The sequence below is a fragment of the Furipterus horrens genome, unplaced genomic scaffold (genome assembly GCF_987537825.1).
Source record: "Furipterus horrens unplaced genomic scaffold, mFurHor1.1.pri manual_scaffold_4, whole genome shotgun sequence".
Taxonomy (NCBI): Eukaryota; Metazoa; Chordata; class Mammalia; order Chiroptera; family Furipteridae; genus Furipterus; species Furipterus horrens.
In genome coordinates, this window is record NW_028327174.1 from 190103607 (window position 1) to 190124732 (window position 21126).

At 41.8% G+C, this 21126-nt stretch overlaps 1 protein-coding gene across 3 annotated transcripts in view; it reads right to left on the bottom strand.

The window, feature by feature from the left end:
• ASTN2 (astrotactin 2) overlaps nucleotides 1-21126 on the bottom strand; it is an 839367-nt gene that overhangs the window by 444695 nt on the left and 373546 nt on the right. For all 3 annotated transcript variants that reach the window (XM_090274637.1, XM_090274635.1, XM_090274634.1), the window contains one exon: nucleotides 13540-13707. In XM_090274637.1, coding sequence (XP_090130763.1) covers nucleotides 13540-13707 — 168 coding nt within the window. The remainder of the gene's footprint in view (nucleotides 1-13539; nucleotides 13708-21126) is intronic.

A 21126-nucleotide genomic window follows, 5' to 3' on the forward strand; every position in this document is an offset into this window, starting at 1 on the left:
CCAGGAAGAGAACCCTCACCAGGAACCAGTTCTGCGGCATCATGTCTTAGACTTCTAGTCCCCAGAACTGTGAGATATAAGTTTCTGTTCTTAAAGTCACCCAGTCTATGACATTTTGTGGTGAGAGCCCAAGCATACTAAGACAGTGTCATCCTCTCCTGGGTCCTTTCTTTTTTCAAATCCTCACCCAAGGATATGTTTATTTATTTTGAGAGAGAGAAAGAGAGAGACTGATGTGAGAAACATCGATCAGTTGCCTCCCACACCGATCCCAACTGAGGATCAAACCCTCATCCTAGCCATGTGCCTTGACTGGGAATCGAACTTGCAATCCTTTGGTGTACAGGACGAAGCTCCAACCAAGCAACCTGGCTGGGACTCCAGGGTCATTTTTTTTAGGTAATGTGAAAACTGGTCCTGGAGCTCATACATATGGAGGGAAGACAGTGATTCTTCATCTCTGGTGTCATAGCATGAAACCAACTCATTAGAAAGTCCCAACAGACATAGAGGGCAGCTGCTTTTGCTCACTACCCCCAATACACAGCACGATGCCTGGCATACCATTGGTACTCACTAAATAACTGCAATGAGTTAAATACACTACCTGGATTCCATGCACTCTTTCTACCTCCATGGCTACCACCCTGGCCCCGGCCACCATCATCTCTGGCCTGGATTATCCCATCGGCCTTCTAGCTAGCCTCCCTGTGACCACTCTTGCCTCTGTCTCTACATACTTTTCTCAGTAGAGTGGCCAGAGAGAGCCTCTTAAAAGAGAAGCTAGATGACACCAGTCTACAACTCCTGAGGCATCCATTCCATTCAGATTGAAAGCTGATGTCCTTATAGTGTTCTAGAGGCCCCGCAAATTTTGACCCGTTGGCCCCTTTAGGACCTCATTTTATGTTCTCCTAATATCCAGTGAAGCTGAGCCACCTTCTCCTCCATGATCTTCCTTGGAGCCTTTGTACTGGCTGTCCCCTCCGCGTGGACTATGCTGCCCCCAGACATCCACAAGCGTACTGTGTCCCCTTCGCCTTCCATGAACAGTCTAATTAAATTTACTATCACTCCTCTCTTCCATATTCATTGCCCCCTCTTCTTGCAGTCCCTTTGCAATAAAAAGAACACATCATCTAACATATACAATTTGTTTATTTGTTACTGCATATATTCTAATGACCTGTCTGCCCACTGCCCCCACTAGAATGTGAGCTCTGCCACGGTAGCAATTTTTATCTGTTCTGTTCATTGTCAGTGCCTGACATCCTGATTACATTAGGTGCTTGATAAATACCAGCTGAATGCTAAATGAACAAATACATGAATGAATGAATAAGTTGGATGTCAAAGCAGTAAGGTAATTTACAAGACCAGGGGTTGACGTTTCTTTTTTTTTTTCCTATAAAGGGCCAGTTGGTAAATACTTTAGGTTTTGCAAGCCATAGGGTCAAGACCACTCCACTTTGCTGTTGTAGCACACAGTCGTAGGCATCATGGAAACTTGTCAGCATGGCTGTGTTCCGACAAACCTTTATTCGTGAAAAACAGCAGTTGGGCTGTGGGCTGTAGTTTGCTGGCCCCTGCCCTCGGCTAAACCCTATCTGGCCAGACACCGGGTCTGGTTTTGCTCCCTCTTGAATCCCAGTACATAGTATAGTACCTAGCCCAGCACTGTTACTCAATAAATGTTTTGAATGAAATTATGTGTATATGAAATATAGTTCTGTTCTTCACTCTGCGTCAGAGTACTGTCTACCTTAACTTGCTGCAATAATGGAAGAGCACTACATTTGTGCTCTCTGATATGTCAGCTACCACATGCAGCTTTGGAGCACTTGAAATGAGGTAAGTATGACCTAATTTACATATGGCTAATAGCTACCATATTGGACAGTGTAGCTCTATCACAATCATTCTTCTGCTTCATAATCCAACTCTAGTCCCTCCTTCTTCAGGAATCCTTCCCTGACTGCTATGGCTCATAGTATAAAAAATAATTCTATTTCACTTATAATAGTCTCCAGTTCTATCCATACTGTTGCAAAAGGTAAGAGTTCCTTCTTTCTTTCTGCTGAATAATATTCCATTGTGTAAATGTACCACAGTTTTTTAATCCACTCATCTACTGATGGGCAATTAGGCTGTTGCCAGCACTTGGCTAAATGAAATAAGCCAGTCAGTGAAAGACAAGTGCCATATGATCTCACCTATAAGAGGAATCTAATGAACATAAACTAATGAATAAAATAGAACCAGAGGCATGGAAACATGGAACAGATTGATAGTGACCAGGGGGAAGACAGGAGGCGGATAAAGGTGGAAAGAAGGGGAAAGGACTAAAGAGCATGTATGAATGATCCACGGTCATGGAGTAGAATGGGAACCTACTATGGGAGTATGGGGGTGGGGGCGGGCAAAAGGGAAAAATTGGGACCCCTGTAATAGAATAACAATAAAAAAATCTTAAAATAATAATAATAATACTCACAAAAAGCCACAATAAAAATAAAGAGGATACAAAAAATTTCTACAATACTCATTCATGTTTCGATCGCCACTATAATAATAGCTCATGTTTGTTGAGCTTTGTGTACCAAACACTGTGCTAAGTGCTTAATATGCTTTTCTTAGGCCAGTCCTCATAATAACCCTCTGAAGACTTATATGTTGTTATTATTAGTGTCATTTTACCATTGAAAAAAAAAGAGGGGTTCAGAAGGGTCAGCAAAATGCCCAAAGTTGTGCAGGTCCAAAATGAAGGTACTGGTGTCTGAACCTTAGTCTCTCTGAACCCAGTGCTCAAGTTTCTGATCACCACAACATGCTTATTAAGAGTAGAAACTCAGGTCGGTCCCAGTATCCTATGTGTATGTTTTTCATCCTTCAGTAGGTCAGGGAGCGTGGGTTATCTTCTTTCTACATCCTCCAAAGCCAGAGTTGGGTAAAGCATTGCTTTCAATGAAGTTTACAGTACACAGAATTTGAGAGCACTGAGATGAATTCTAATGTAAACTCCCTTTGTATTATAAATGGAGAAATGGAGGCCCAGGGGACAAACTGACATGTCAAAGGTCACACCACAAGTAAACACTGCAGATGGAGGAGAGAAGCCCATGGGAGTTGTCCCCAAATCCAGCATTTCTCCTTTCACTGACTCATTCCATTATTCATTATCAAACATCAGCAGCGTGCTAGACAATGGGCTGGTTCTAGGGACAAAGCAGCGGGTGACACAGACACAGCCCTTGTCTTTACACAGCGTACAGTCACTCAGAATGCTAGTAAGTAAACACCGAACCGCACAAATAGGTTTATAATTACACGCTGTAATTATCTATTGATAGTACAGGCTAGTGGTCAAGAGATTAAACTCTGAAGCCAGACTTCTAGGGTTCTAATCTAAACTCCACCACTTCCTAGATGTGTGACTTCGGGGAAATCCATTAGCTTATGTGACTTATTTCCCGCATCTGTATGTGGTGATAATAGGGCATTACATTACATACCTTTCCTGAGGATTTGTCTGGTCATTATTGGTATCTCATGGTTATTATTGACAGCCTTTTCCCCTTACTGGTATATATCTATTTCTTGGTTTAGTTAAAACCTGATTGTATTTGCTGTAGAGAGTTACTGAGAGGACTAAATAAGATCATATATGTGAAGTGCTTGAAAGAGTACCTGATACATAAGTTTGCACTATATAATATGCATTGTTATTATTGTTATTTCCTATAAAGGAAAGATTGAGTACATGAACAGAGCAGAAAACATGGGGGGATAACTGAGTCTGGAATGTCAGTAAAAGCCTCATTGAGGAAGTGACATTTAAGCTGAAGCATGAAGAAGAAGTGAAGAAAGTAAAAAACATGGCTCGTAAGAAGTGGCAGTAGACAGAGAGCAGATTTTTTATGCAAACAACAGCGCCTGCCAGACCCTAACAGACTGGCTACTAAAAAAGAATCACCAGTGTATCCTACTTACACTCCCAACTCCAATCTATACTTGTAACACCACCTTCTCTTTCCATATCCTGGTTTATCTATAACCATTGGTCATAAGCTGTTACAATGTATTTAGAGGTTTCTTGGAATCGTTTTAGGACCTCGTTTTTCGAGGTCCTAATATATTTTTGTTGTACACTTGTTGAATAAAATTAAATGTAGAATCTAATTTAAATGCCATTAGACTATTTTTATGATAAATTATACTCTTAAAAGGTGAGAGTCCCCTTCTTTTTGGAAAAATACCCCCCAAATAATCATCAGAGATACCTCAAATTATCTTCCTATATGAAACTTTATGAGATTTCAGATCTCTCACAAGTTCTTTTTTTCCAAGTTCAGAAGCAAAGGTTGCCTTGAACCTTCAGTGGGATTGGCATGTTTCCAAGAAGAAACCATCTTTTGAAGTTTGTTTTGCAGCCCATTCTAACTTTCTTGTCCTTCCCAAGGTTTGAGCAGTCAGTCCTATTGCTTGCCACTGTGGGTTCCCTGAAATTTTATGACCTCATCTCTGACACACATTGTCCCTTTTCAGAAGACCTCAACCCTCTTCCACAACATAACATTTTACAAGCCATTTGAACCAAATATAGCAAGACTCCCAAACAGAGATATGAAATGGTTTCCCTGCAGCTCATATATTCTGTCACAGTTCTACCACTCAGCTCTGCCTTTTTCCCTTGTCCACAATACGATTGGGTCATTTTATTTTTTTCAAGTCAACTTATTCTACAAATTCTTTGTCCAAAGGATTCATACTTGCCTCTGAGAATACTCTACAAATACCTATCAAAGCAAGAATGTCAGAAAGCCTCTCTCTTTGCTAAGCAAACTTTCACACACTGACTCCTTAAAACAGTAGCTTGTCACTCAGTCTGGGTCCAAATCCCGGCTGTGATACTTAGTAAATACATGACCTTGGGAATGTCAATCATCTACTTTAAGACACAGCTTCTTCTATGGAAAATGGAAGCAATAACAACTACCTGGAAGCATTGTTACGGAAACCAAGATAGTTATATAAAGTTTCAGCATGATGCTTGGTACGCAAGAAGTGCATAATAAATTGTAGATGCTGTTATTGTTACTCTAGCTTTCATGTACCACTTGATGTCTCATCAAAACTCCACCATGAGTCTCTGAACTATAAGCTATATCTGGCCATTGCCTGATACCCCCATCTGCTATGTATAGATAGTTAACCTGCAGCAAATGGATCAATCTGCTGACATAAATGAGCTTTTATAATAAACATTAATTTCATGGACTTCAAGCAGAACAACCTTGGTTTGTTGCTATTGTTTGAATGGCTTTTGCTGGAAATATTTTTTAAAAGTTTGATTCCATTGCCTTGCATGTCTAAATAAATAAGGCACAATGTTCATCAATTGACAATCAGTTTAGATGAGTTTTGTTTAAATCGGGTTCTAGTCAAGTTCAGGACCAAGGAATGATGAGGTACAGAGAGCATTATAGATCCTGAGAATCTGAGTGCCTCGCTTCATGGATTGATTTCCCCAGTTGAGACCCACTGAATGTGTACTTGGACATAGACCAATCCTGAACAGATTAAACACAGAGCTTACTTTAATTTAGTTCAAGAAATACTAGTACCCATCTCAAGAGCGAAGGTGACTTTCAGAAGAGAATTAGCTGTACCAGATAATGGGCTTCAGGGAAAACACACTTAGCTTAAATGACACCGTCAGGGCCCAAAGAGCTATCCGTGGTCCTGACACCAGAACACCGCACCATTGCCCAAGCCTTGACATTTCAGCAACTGAAACTTGCTTTTCATTCATTCATTCATTCATTCAAGAAAAATGCATTGATACAGGAACTGTTCAATCCCTGTGATACAGCAATGAACAAAAAGAGCAAAGGCCAAGCTCTGATAAAATTTATGTTCTCATATGCAAATCTCCCTTTCTTGGTATGACAGAAAGTTGGCTCTCTCTTGCTTACTTAACTGCACGTCTCACCGATGCACTACTCCACGTAAACCGTACCCATCTGCAGCATTACCTAGAACTGCCCCCCCTACCCGATGTTACAATCTCTTTCAAGGCAGGGATGTTCTCCATCTCTGTGAATTATTGTACTTGACAACTTTGTAAAGTCCTTGTGTCCCTTTAAACTTTAATAATATAGGGCTCAGCAAGTAATAGAAACAATATGCAAACATTAGAAATATTTAGTAGGATGTAAGGAATATATATAACATAACTACACATAGTGTATTTTCATTTCATTCCTATTGCAAATGAAAACTGGCTGCTGAAGACATGAAAATAAACTGAATTTGATGGCGAACATGACTGAAGTTCATATCAATTTGAAAAGAAAATTCAATCTACTTTAAATGCTACTTACAAATTGTTTCAATCATACTTATGCTCTAAGTTATTAGTGCTTAGAAGGTCATAGAAACATGAATTTTGAGCTGGAAAATATCTCAGGAATTATTCAGGGTTGTAATTTGTATCTTGCCATGAACTTACTGAGTGACACTGGGCAACTTGCTTAGCCTTGGTGGTCCTCAGTCTCCTCCTTCAATAAGGCTAGATGATCTCTACAGACCTTGATTATATTAAAAGTATGTGGCCACTCAGCTCTTTGTTGAACAGAAGGGATATAAGGCTCACAGTATATGACATTCCCAAGGTCAAATGGCAATTCTGTGGCAAAGCTGGGACTAAGATGAGAGCCTGGGACTTTTTTGATTGAACAAGTTTAAAAGTAACATGGGGACTAAACGAAAGGCCAGCAGATGGGAATGTCGAGGTTATTATAAGTTTCACATTAGATAGTCAGGTCCTCTAGAACAGGATAACTTGTTTTTTTTTCTTACATAATATAACACCATGGTGCATTTCTGATTAAAGGTGTCTCATAACATATTTATTACATTATTTAAAATTTATTAAATTAAGTAAAGACACAAATGACTGAATAACTGATTAGAAAAATAACATTAGGTGCTAAGTTTGGTGTGTGCACTACATATAAGGCACTACACCGAGGACATTTTAAATTTCATTTTTCATTCTCACAAAAACCCTGCTGAATAGGAACTATTCAACTAATTTTTACATGTGTAAAAAATGAGGCTCATATATGTTAAATTACTTGTCCCAGGCCCTCCAACCAGTAAACAGAGAAGGAAGCATCTGAACCTGGTTCTGTCTTACTCCAAAGGATTTTTCAGTTCTACTCTGGCTCACTAAATGCTCGAAAGAAGAAATAAATACATGAATGGGTAAATGACTAAGTGAATCCGTGTTCTGCTGTTGTCTCATGCGGTTTGGGCCACAGTGTCAAAGATTTTGTGTATATAATTTAGCATGATACCACATGTGTGCAGACCTTTAATAAAGATGTTCCACAATGAGACTTACTCATGATGATATTCTTAAGGGACAATGCCTGACCATTTGAACTGTTTGGTGCTGCATGTTATGGGACTACAGCAAGCTGTCCTGAGTGTTCACTTGGCATCTTTAGAGAGATGAAGAGTAACGGTAGTCTTCTCTGGAAAGGAGCATAATGCCACCCTCTGGCAATATTGCAAGCCTTCACTAAGCCGCCACTGAGGCACTTCTTTGCCTTGGTCCTTGATTGGTCTGTTCTCATCCCATCCAGTGTTTGATGGTAAATGTTTAATGACTGGCTTTCCAAGGAAAATAAGCCAAGATCTGTAATATTTACTAATTTTGTTTGTATAAATACCCTCATAATAGCCCATTCCCAAGATATCTACAAGACGTAACTGAACAAAGAGTTGGGAAGAGATCATAAAATTCTGCTCTCATGAGTCCATACAAGCTAGCTCCAGCACACCATGGTCCAGTTCCATAATCAGGCCTATGAGTGATGTTAATTGTTAAAATCCCTGGAAAAACACACCAGAGCGGGGCCATGGCACACAGCCAGGAAAACCTGGCCAGGCCCACCCATACATCATTACAATGATATATTCTTCAGCAGCAGCAGCCCCCCGCTTTCCTCCTTTTCCCCACTCAGTTGGGAGAGACAATCCTTCCAGTTGACACATTCGATAAAACATTTAAGGCATGATGAGCAAGAAGGAGCTTATTTACAGAAAGCTAAGCCAACTTTGACAGATCTAAGGCTTGAATGTGTACAGGGATTGGGAATTTTGTTTTTCCACAATATCCCCCAAACTCTAATTTCTAATGGAAGGCAAAAGAGAGGAGGCCCAGCTGTTTCCTTGGGATTGGGTGTTCCCACAAACAATTGGACAGATGTGAAGGACAGTTTCTCTATTTAAGTGGCCAATGTAAGTCCCTTGGTGGTTCTCACAATCTTCAGATCCTTCTCTCTCTCTCTGAGTTCTCTTCATTTGAAAGTTCCAATTCATCCCCTGCCACTCTGCTAGTCCTCTTCCTCTGACTCCGGTGCAGCACATTCTCTAGATAATGGCACAGCTACACTGCTCTCTGGTTTCTGGATTCAATCTAAACTGTCCTCCTCTTTTTTCAATCAAGAAGTTGCCTCTGTTAAAGCAACCTTCCTACTTACGCTCTCCACAGATTATAAAAGGCTCAGTGAACAGGACATCTTTGCCATGAAGTATTTCCTGAAATCCCCATCTAGAATATATTTCTCCCTGTTCTCCAGGCATAAGGTACTTTATTAGTGTCTGCTCTTGATTCACACCATATTGTGTCTTTTATAACAGCTGTATATGAGCATGTTCTTTTTTATTTCCGTGGAAATGTGAAATCTGTGAAGGCAGGAACATTGGACAATTTGTCTGTGATTTCTAATAGCACTTAACACAGAGACTTATGAGTTTTGGAATTAAGAAAAATATTTCTTGAATTAAATATAATAAATCGAAGTAAATTTTGCAAATTGGGTCTGAGTCAAGTCCCATAAGAATATATGCAGGAACTTACGTGTCCATTTCTTTTCTTTTAGATAGTCCTGCCCATTATGCCCTGAGTGACTGGTAACAGTAAGGTACTGGGCACTGAGGTGGGAAGGATATAAAGATAAATTAGATAAATTATCGTTCTTGGCTTTAAGGAGGTTACATTTTAGCAGGCTAGACAGGACTTTAAACACTAACTGATGTTTCAATCAGATTTTTAGTCAACGGAGAACTTTGATGATACTGTAGAAGCCATCCATTCACCAAAGAGAAATGCAAGATAATTAAGTGAATAGAATTTTGGAAGATATATAATTAACAAATGAAAGACAGTTCAGGTAGAGGGAAGAAATAGAACCTTAGTCAGAAGGTAAGGGTATTTGGGAGACAGTGAGTATGGGCAGAGTGAAGAATACAAAGAGGGATGCACCTGGGGATGTGGCTGAATGGAAGAGTGAGACCAGAGCATCCTAGAGGTCAGGTGACTGGCTACTGGATAGTTCTTGATGACCCAATTTCTCTAGAGCTGGAAAATACTTAATCTGAGTACATATATAAATGGATATGGAGGAATAAACTAAATAATGGTGTATAAACTTGTTTCAGTGACCATAGGGAGGGAAAGTTCCTTTCCCTTCCTTCCTTCCTTCCTTCCTTCCTTCCTTCCTTCCTTCCTTCCTTTCTTCCTTCCTTCCTTCCTTCCTACCTTCCTTCCTTCCCTCCTTTCATTATTTTCTGTGAACTATCTATAGGTCAACATTATGCTAAGTTTTAAAGACACAGAGATGAGGAGCGCACATGTTTTGAATCCCCTTTCCTCAGCCCCTAACAAAGCTTATAGTCTGATGACAGATCCAGACAAGGAAAGGATAACGACTCTGAACAGGGACAAAAGCTATGATACATGGAAGCACAGAGGACATTAGAGCAGAGAAAGGGGCCTCTTTATCTGGTCAGGACTGGGGATGGCGGGTCAGAAATGCCTCTAGGAGGAAGAATGTTTGGGTTGAACAAAACAGAAATAAAAAGAAGCCCCTTGTCTTCAAGTAAAATGGGAAGAAAGATATCTCAAAGAGAAAGACACAGTCCACGTAGGCATGAGACACATGGTGTCTTCAGGGAGCTACAGGTACTGGGGTACCTGGAGCCGGGGGCACATGGCAAATAGCAGAAGATGAAATAACATAAGTGAGCATGGTTTTGGCAAATAATTAAATTAGCAGATAAGGTGCCTAGGCCTTTTACTCTCTGTGTAGAAATGAGAGTACTATTTGGGAGGAGGAATGTTGAGCACCTTGCTACTCAAGGCTGGTCTTTAAGCCAGAAGCATCAGCAATAGCTGGAAGCTAGTTAGAAATGCAGACGTGTAGGCTGCACTCTAGACCTACTGAGGCTTGAGAAGCATTGGTTATGGGCACAGGCTCCTGAATCTAAATCTGGCTCTGCCATCTGTTTAGGTATGACTTTGATCCACCTTTCTTCTCCTGTAGCTGTTAACATCATCAGCAATAAAGTTGAGAAGGTCAATGGATTCTATTGGCATTTTCAGCTCTAAAGGGTATGTGTGTGAGTAAGTGTGTGTGTGTGTGTATGTGTGTGTTTAATTCTAGGGGATATTGGTGTAAAATCTGATCATTTTCAAAACTGGCTAATGCATGCCTGCTCTGTGGTGACCCACTGTTTGGAATTATGCCCTCAAGCCTGTGGCTAAAGGAAAAGATCATTAGAAAGCACAAACTTGCACTTGAAGGCAGACAAGCAGGGGGAATGAGGTCAGACCCTCAGCACTAACCATTTCTGTTCCCTCCCACCAATAATATTGCCTCCTTTAAAAAAAGAAAGAAAGAAAGAAAAAATGGAGCCCCTCCAGGATCAGATCCAGAGGCCCATAATTCTATAAGGTTTACTTGGCTATTAGGTGAGAATAAACAAGAAGAGGTGTATGCGTGTGTGTGTGTGTGTGTGTGTGTTTAGAGTGAAGGGATACTGCTTAGGATGACAGTGCCTTAAAACCCAAATTGAGAGAAAGAAGGCTCAGCAGTCTGGTCAAATGGTACAGTAGAGCTACACTGAATTTTCCCAAAAGCCTCCCCAACAGGCCTATGTAAAGGCTGCAAAAATGTATCTGAGCAGACTCCCAACTAAAGGATAAGCAAGAACGGTGGTTATAAAGCCAAATCCTGGCCTGACTCTGCAGAGACATAGGGTGAGCTTGGAGAAGCCCTCTCCTTACTTCTGAACCGGTGCCCACCAAAAAGTGGGAGAGAACTCGGATTGAGGGAGCACTGCGCCACCAAGACCCCTTACCTCTACACAGAATTGCCCCACGACACCCGTGCCGTGAGTTTTCCAGGTAAAATTGCCAGATTTTTGTCAATGGAGAGAGGAATTAGCTCCCAGAGAAAATAGTCCAACACAAATGGCAGGAAGGAGCAGAGGACTGGGAGGAAGCAAGGAGAACTGAACTCCTAACAATAGCTTCATTTCTAACCTGCTTTGTGATTTTGGTGAGTCTCTTCTCTCTAAATCCTGTTTCCCTGTTTGTGGACGTCTATAACTGCCGCTTATTGAGCAACAACTAAGAATAAGGTACTGCCCATTTATTATAAATAAGATAGCGTCTCATGGGTTTAGAGGTCATCTACATGTTGTTAACTCACAAATTTCTATCTCCAGCGAAGGCCTCTTCTTTGTATTCAACTTTTGGATCCCCATGCCTATTTTCTATCTCTACCTGATGTTTAATAGTCATCTTGAGCTTATATTCAAAACAGCGCTTTTGATCTCCCTCACCTCAACCCTGACCCTCCTAATAGTATCTCCTGACTCTCAGTAAATGGTAACTCCTTCCGTTCCATTGTTCGCACACAACCATTTGGAATCATCTTTTACTCCTCACTGTTTTTCACTTCCCATATCCAATAAAAAATCCTATCAAATCCACACTCTAAATATATCCAGACCTTCATTCTCACATCTTCTCTCCTAACCACCATGGTCAAGCCACTACCACTCTTGTTGAGATTAGACTAACCATACCCTTGAGTGCCCACTAAGTCAACTGGCCACAAAGCAGCCAGAGCAATGCTGATACAATGTAGGTTAGATCGTGTTGCTCCTATGCTCAGAATCCTCCAATCACTTCTCATCTCACTCAGAGTAAGATCCAAAGTCCTTATCATTCCACAAAGACCCTGAAACCTCCCATTCACAGCCTTCTTCTTCTCAAGTTTGCCTCTTGCTCCCCTCCCCCATCATTCCCCTCCAGCCAAGCAGGTCTTCAGCTAATGCTAAACTGATGGCACGTCCCTGTGCTTCTGCCACAGAGCACTGGCCCTTGCTCCTCGGCCTGCCTACAACAATCTTTCCCCTGATAGTGGTATGACTTCCTTCCCTTTAAAAGTGCCCACTCAAATGTCACCTTTTCAGAGAAGCCTTCCCTGATCACTATCTATGTAATAACAACCCCACTCCCACCCTCAACTTAGCACTCCATATGCTTGTGCTCTCCCCCAGCATTTGTCATCACCTGCCAGCACACACACACACACACACACACACACACACACACACACACTCTTACCTGTTTGTCTTTTGCAACACTGTCCAACAGAACTTTCTATAATGATGGAAATGGTTTATATCCGAGTTGTCCAAGAGGGAGCCACTAGTCACACATAGCTATAGAGCACTTAAATGTAGCAATGTAACAGGAAAGGAATGTTTACTTTTAATTTCAATTAAATGAAATTTAAATAGCAACATTTTGGCAAATGGCTACCATGTTAGACAGTGCAGATTTAATGTCTCCCTAAAATTCAGACTTAATTAGGGCAAATATTTTTGTCTCTTTTGTTCAATGCCGTGTCCCCAGTGCCTAGGAAAGTGACTGACTACTCAATAAATGCCCGTCGATTGGATAAATACATGAATATGCTAGGAGCTTTCCATAATTAGCTCATTCAATCCTAACAGCAGGCTTGTGGGACATACTATTTCCATTCTGTGGGACTCAGAGAGAAGAAGTGAGCTACTGAAGAATACCCAGGTAGTTGGTACTTGTGGCCAACGTCCCCCCATTTAGAATGGGTAAGTCCTGGGGATCTTCTGTACAGGACAGTGAATATAATTAACAAACACTGCATTATATATTTGAAAGGTGCAGAAAAAGTGGCATGTGAGGTGTCAACTGGACTATGGTAATCATTTCATTCTATGTACATGTGCATGTATTAAATTACCACATTATACACCTTAAACTTACATAATGTTATATGTCAAGTATATCTCCATAAAGCTGGAAAAATGATATAAAGAACACACAGCTAGTGAGAGGCAGACAGAATCTGGGCTCAGGGATGCCTGATGACATTCAGATAGTTTGCTTTGTTATTAACTAGATGCTCTCTGTGGTCTTTTCTAACTCTGAGATTCTATGGTTTCATGAGGATTTTCTCCCTTTCCAGCCAACGGAATCACATAGTTTAAGCACCAACTGGATTGATGGACCTCTACATAAAGCCCTTGGCAATCACTCAAAGGCCATGATTCTTCAGGTAGAAGGAGTGCAGACCATCCCTCAACCCATAACCTCCCTTGCTCCCTCCCCCAACAGCCCTGCCGCAAGCTCACCGGTTTCTGGGTCGCAGAGCTGCTCACAGGCATCTGTTGTCCTCTGTCCACAGAGGTCTCTCACCCACGGGGAGGTGGCATTGATCTGGTAATACAGGGACAGCTTGGCCGGGTTTAACCAGTCGGAGATGTCCAGGTAGCTCCCTTCACTCACCACAAAGCTGCTTCCTGTGGATGAACAGACAGCAAGACATCTACTTTCTCCCTGATTTTAGGGTACAGATGCATCTCACTGCTGATGCTGCAGGCTAGGAACACAGACAGGTGAGTACGAGTCACGCCCCATCCAGACCCAAGGTCCCCTGTTCTCATTTGTCTATATTCACTTACAGAGCACTGACAATGGGCCAATCATGGTGTCACCAGCCAGCAGAGACAGAGACAAATTAGACACAAGAGACAGTTCAACTTAGTGATTATGAGTCAGGCCCTTATGACTGAAAGAGACTTGGGTTCAAATTCAGAAATCAGCCTCACCAGCCACTGATTTTGGGCCAGTTCTTCAATGCCTCTGGCCCTTGTTTACATCACCGATAAATGAGACCATTAATGGGACCTACCTTGTAGGATTCCTATGACAATGAAATCAATTAATGCACATAAAGCGGCTTAGCTAGCGGCTGACGCGTCCTAGCAAAGAATGACTCAATATTAAACTCCAAAAGAAAAAAAGACAGCTAATGCCCCTGTCACCTAGGCATCTCCTCTGGAACAGGGGTCACTAATGCCCACAGGGGCCAGGTGGGTGAGTCAGCGGAAAAGACCAATTGAGTATAAGGGACATGGCACAGCTTCCTGGCTTGCTAGCTGAGCTTGCTTTTTTTTTTTTTTTTTTCTTTTCCTTTCTTTTTTCCCAATTAGAGAGAGATTGATTGATTGATTGATTCAAAGAAATCTCTAGCACCTCTAAGAAAAAAAAAGCAGCACCTGTGCAATGCAAAACAGGTCAATGCTGGGAAACAATAGGGGAAGATGGAGTTTGGGGTGAACTCGACACTGCAGGTTCTATCAAAAGGGAATAGCTGCAACCTTGCCAGCTCTGGCTAAGTGCATCTAAAGGCCAGTGGTGGCAGAGCTTCAGATGTGCTTCAGGAAAGACTGAAAATTCAGGTTTTTATTATAATCAACCAATTTTTAAAAAATGGCTGAAAATTGTTATTGAAAGCTTGTGTAAGCCAAACAAAAGACCCTCGCTTTGTACTTCATTTTCTAAAATGTTCTTTTTTAACACACACATATGTACATTGGTGTGCACACACACATATTGATTACATACATATATGCACATACATATATTCTCAGGAGGCAAGGAGCAGACACCCATTCGGGATGGCTGCATATAGGGTGTAAATGGCAGAGTATGTATTTTTGCAGTAGACCAAAGGTAAAATTTTACAGGGAGAACAAAAGGCTCAAGTAGAACCAGGCTCCACAAAGCTGAACTTGGGGAGCTGTTCTAGGGACCTCAGCAGCAGGAGATCTTAAGTTGTTTCATAATTAACATGACTCAGCTTCTCTCCCTGCATTTTCTTCTCTCTTCCTCACTCTGCAGCAACAAAATCTTTCCATGTACGCAATTCAAATTTCCAAAGGAAGGTCTCAGTTAATAGGCATCATATGGGATTGAGAGCAACCTTTCTGTCAGGTCACGTCAGACCCTGCTGGTTGACCAATGGTTGGGCTCCTCTCAGCTCTGGTGCCCTGCTGTGGCCCAATGGGCAATGGTCAGAGAGGTGGGACTTAACTGGTTGCCCTGAGAATGTAAGATTCCCTGAAAAGGGTAAGAGCATGACAGGCAATGTTACCTTTTCTAACTCAGATGTGATGATTTATATCATCCTATAGAGGAAGTTCTTAAGTGAAAGCACAGCAGACAATGTGGTTTTGGGGGAGGATGAAAGAGGCGTTTACGGGAAAAGCAAAAGAAGGAGATAGTATCAGGCTCAGAGATAAGAAAATGACCGTATTTGAAGTTGGCCTTAAAATCTTTGGCAGCTAAACAAAAAAGAAGAAGTCTGCTGGATTCCATATTTCAAATTTCTGGCAAGGGAAGATATGCAAATCTGTCTGCAAAGCCATATTTATTTTCCCCTTTGGAACTAAGCCCAAGCAGAAACATGTCACATGGGCCCTTGTGTAAGGCACCGAACATCAGTATCGACTACAGATTTTCTTTTAAAAAGCACAGTCGCGCTGTTTAAGTGGATAATTTTTGTATTTATTCTCACCAAAGATTGAATTTTGTCCCAGGGCTGAGCTTGTCTAATCCCACTATTTCAGGAAAGCTACAGTGCAGTGATAAAGAGAATCGAGTCAGCAAGACAAGCATTCATAACTTCACTCTGCTACATACTAGCTCTGTAAACTTGGGCAAGAAAACAAATCCTCAGTCATCTCATATGAAGCGTAAATTCCAACTGCCTCTTTCCAGGGTTAATATAAAGATTAAGTGAGACAATGCATTTGTTTTAGGCCAGGTTCCCCAGAAATCAGATTCAAAAGCAGAGACTGGCATGCAGGAGGCCTTGGAGGTGTGCTCTTGGAGAGGGATGAGCAAAGTGATACTGGACAGAGAGAGAAGTTTTACTGTCACACAGTTGCAGCAAAGACCTCAGCTCACCTCCTAGGAAGCTCTGGGGCTGAGGTGGTCCTTCAGAGATTTTCCAGATCAAAACAATAATGACAGGCCTTTGTGCTTCAACATTAGCCAACCATGGGCTTTGGTGTATTCCTGGGGCAGAGACACAAACTTGGGTGATGTGGTCCCTTTTGATGGAGGCCCTTCCTCCGAGAAAAGAGTTGGAGAAATCCTTGCAGCTGGGAAAATGAGTGCCTATGTTCTAACGAGAGATCTGGACACAGCGTATCTCCATAAAATATTCATTACAATATTGGAAGTCCCTGGTACACTGTGAAATCTCAACTCACAGGCACTGTTTTGACTACTATTTGGAAATCTTACAAACTCAGATGCTCTGAATGCAATACCAGTTAACACTGCTCTCTCCACTATGAGAAATGTAAGCCTCTTTGGAAGGGACTAACTAAAAAGCTGGTTATCCTCAACTTCTTTAAAGATATTCTAACAAGGCCAACTATTGCTTTAATGGCAGAAGGGAATGACTATACTTTGAACACGCTCTCTGTTGCAGTCCCTGAGATGAATGTGTTATACATCCCGCTTACTAATCCTTACAAGAACCTTGAAGGATAAGTATTTCTCCATTTTACATAAAGCAATATGCGGTTCAGAGAGAAACTGATTTAACCAGACTTGTATAACTAGTAAGCAGTCAAATTAGAAACTGGACCCTGGCTTTTCAGCATCCAGAGCTGGAAACTGTCCATTATTTCAGACTGTCTTGAGAATCAGGTGCTTTGGTTGGGATCTCTCTCCTTCTGTGGTCCTCCCACTCATCTGTGCATTCTCCTTCAGTCATATCCTGCCATGTGGGAGGGCTTTTGCTTTCTCTGATAGACTGTGATTTCCTACAGGGAAGAGGTCATGAGTTATTCATGAGTCGCTATCAATCAAGCCCTCAGTAAAATGTCTGGCACATACTGGAAATTCAGTGAATGTCTGTGGAGTGAATTAATGGAATCAAAGTTCCAAGCTTGACTACAAGGAAGTTCAACTCCATCATGGGATTGTGAAGCAGGTATACCTCCACATTGATCCCAAAATTGAACTTCTTTTCATCCTGCGAGAGCCAGAATACAGAATCAGTCCTTCAGAGTCTCCCCAGTTCCAAACCAAAACTTGAACTTCACTGAGTCATGTCTTATGAGCTCTCGTTAAACCCACGGGCTTGTGATGTGAACAATTAAAGTGGAGTGAAGAGACAAGGATATACGGCACATGAGATAGTGAGAGGAAGTAACTGCGCAACTGTAATCACCAAGACTTAACTCATGTGTTCATGTCACCAATATTTTCTAAATATCTCTTTGCATAAGGAATAGACAGAATGAGAAATCGACTGACTCCATAGAGAAAATTATGGACTACCAAGGGAGATCAAATGGGTACACAGATAGTTATAAGCTGATCTAGAATGTGGTAAGGACAGCCTGAAAGGGATGGGCTTGTCTGGATATAAGGAGCAGAAAAAATGGGGGGTCAGACAGGAATCATTGAAATGGTGGTCATTAAGCTAGGCCTTGAAGGACATGAAGGAGGATAAGATAGGCAAAAGTTGAGGTGGCATTTGTACCTTAAAGCCCACCTTCAGACCTGGCTCATACATGGCTTAATATCTCTAATACTTAGAAAGTATTCCACTCAACTAGTAGCTGTACAAGGTCTGCCCAGAAAAAGTCCAGACATTGTTAAATGTAACAAGAACAGTTTGGAGACATCCATGTAACCTGGCAGCCAAGGAAAATGGACTGGAATGTGCATATGTGAACGATGACTTCACTGTACTAGTCAGTGGGGGCAGTAGACCCCATTGAGTGAACACATGTACTATGTGGACATCACATTCAAAATGACTGAGCAAGTAGAGCAAAGAGTCTGCATCATATTTTGTGTTAAGCTTAAACATTCCTCTGTGGAAACTATTCGGGTGATTCAGAAGGTCGCTTCTATGGGCAACTGGTGATTGGCAGCTTCATCACAACAATGTGCCTGCTCATGCATCATGTCTTGGGCAGTTTCTGGCAAAACATCAAATCACCCAAGCGACTCAGTCCCCCTTACAGCCCAGATTTGGTGCCTTGAAACTTCTGGCTTTTCCCAAAACTAAAATCATCTTTGAAAAGGAGGAGATTTCAGACCACTGATGAGATTCAGGAAAATATGATGGGGCAGCTGATGGTGATTGGGAGAACTGTGTGAGGTCCGAGGTGCCTACTTTGAAGGGGACTGAGAAGTCATTGCCCTATGTACAATGTTTCTTGTGTCTTGTATCTTCTTCAATAAATGTCTCTATTTTTCATATTACATGGCTGGATACCTTCTGGACAGACCTCATATATGCTGTTACAGATTCATTGATTCATTCATTATTATATTTTTCATGTAACAAAAAGAACACCTACTATGTGCTAGGCCTTGTCCCAGATGGATGACTGGATGAGTAAAACATGGTATCTGTCCACTGAAAACATAAAACTAAAGAAGGGAGCCCAGAGATGTCAAATCTAATGCAAATCACAAGTGCCTTTTTATTTCCCCTTTCTTATAACCTCATCTAGAATGTACATTTCTTGAAGGTAAAGACCATGCCTTATTTAACTTGCAATCTCCACAGTGCTTAGGGTATAGGAGGGGTACAAAAGACGTTGAGGGTGTGTGTGTGTGTGTGTATGTGTGTGAAGAGAGAGAGAGAGAGAGAGAGAGAGACAGAGACAGAGAGAGATCAATCACCCAATAAGGTCAAATAGTGGCAGGCAAACAACTCTCTCTGGCAAAATTCTAGCACCATTTAAGGAATAAATTCATAGGAAAGGAATAAAAATGCATTATTCCATGTGTCTCATATTTCTCTAGTTTTCCAATGGATCCCTGTTTTATTTTCTTGGCTTTAGGTCAAAAATATCCTTCTTTGTCTTGCTGCTCTGAGATTCTTCTTTGTGCTCAAATCAATCTCCCCAGATAGAAGGGAGTCAAATGAATCTTTGCCAAAATCTCAACTTCAAAATGTCATGTTTCCTTATTTTTAAATATATATATATATATGTATGTATGTATATATACACACACACACATTTTTTTTCTCCCACTGGCTTGTGGGAATATACATCATCTAATTAGCCAAATGGATTTTCAGTTCAGCCCAATCATTTCCTTATCTAGCATCTGAAGCTCAGCATTGCTCGGGGGACTGCACAGGCACGGAGGTCCTCATTAACTCTGATCTTCAATTACATTGATTATGAGCCTGCTTCTGTAATCGTGCAGCATAGATCAGGGGTGAGCTGGGGAGCTCAGGCCATTCCATAGTGTTCTGTGAAAAGCCAGAGGCAAATGGGTCCCCAAAGAAAGAGAAAGCTACAGATGAGAACTAAAAATACCATGGGAGGAGGCATCTCCCAACAAAACCTCCTGGAGAGCCAGAGGGCAGGTGCAAATCCCCTTCATTACCTCTTGAATCACAAGACAGACCCCTGAAAACCATGAATAGGTCTCAAAGGAGGTCTCGGGACCCAGTGCTGAATGGAGGCAGGGGATGAGAGATTCCATACGGGGCAAAAAGATGCTCTTCACAAACGAAGCTCAGGGAGTTTTTCTGGCCAAAAGTGCATCTCCCTCTTTTCCTTCCCTCTGTTTCTGGGTGCAAAATAATTACAGATTCCCTGTCTTCTGTTGCATCATGTATGGCCTAGATTCCATCTGTAAGGGTCTTGAGCCTGGGAGAAATGTCTTTCCAGGAGACATGATGAAAAACAACTTGGAATGAAGCAAACATGAGGAGCCCATCCACCCCACACGCCCACGGGGAATGTGCCCACTCCTTCCTTTCTCCCCAGTCCCCAGAGTCCTAAGTCAAGCTTGAATTCATTCCACCACTTACTATCGACTGAAAGCGATTTAAGGAGGGAGTGACTGAAACTCTGCAAACATGAGGTTAAACGCAACAGTCTGAGGGTTGGTGAGAGTGGGCAGGGACCACCTGAACAGCTGGGGATGCTCAGTCTCCGAGAGCAGCAGGTCTTTGGGGTCACGGGGTGGTGTGGGTTCTCTTACAACTGTTTCTGAGTCCTTAGACACTTACCTCTCTGCCTCCACCTCCTGATCTCAGCTGTTTTCTTTCCCTTTTCCTTGGATCATCTTCAACCTACTCCTCTATACTGTCTCTCTCTCTTATGGGCTGACTATGTCCAACCCCAAAATTCATATGTTAAAGTCCTAACCCCCTGGACCTCAGAATGTGACTCTATTTGGAGATACGATGTTTATCGAGGTAAATGAGGTTAAATGAAGTCATTAGGGTGGCCCTACTCCAATATGACAGATGTTCTTACAAGACAAGGAAGTCAGGACACAGAGGCACAGAGGATAAATCACAGGAAGACACAGGGAGAAAACACCCTCTACAAGTCAAAGACAGAGGTCCTAGGAAGAAACCAATGCTGCCAATGCTTTGACATTGAACTTCCAGCCTCCAAAACTGTTAAGAAATAAATTCCTGTTGCTTAAGCCTCACAGTGTGTGGTACTTTGATACGGCAGCCCTAGCACACTAATACACTACCTGTCTTATTCGACAGCAGTCTCTTAAGCCCGCTATTTTCTCCATTTATTAACCTTGATTTTGTGTCAGGGATCCCTACAGATCATTTCTCAGAAGGAAGTTTCCAAATACATAAAATGTAATACCTAGTATCTGAACCAGTAACTAAAATACAGTTCTATCCATGGAGCCCTGGGGCGTTTATGGAGGCCAGGATAAAAGCCCTAGCCTGAGCTAAGCTATTTTCATCCATTCCACCAATCTGTTGCCTGACCTGGTTCCAAACGCGTCCCACATCCCTGGATGAACAGAGGGAGTGGCAGAAAGGTTAGGATGCTAACGTGTGTGAACGAGATGCCGCTGACAAAGAGAAGAAGAAAACCAAGAAAACACAGACATATCCCAGTGGC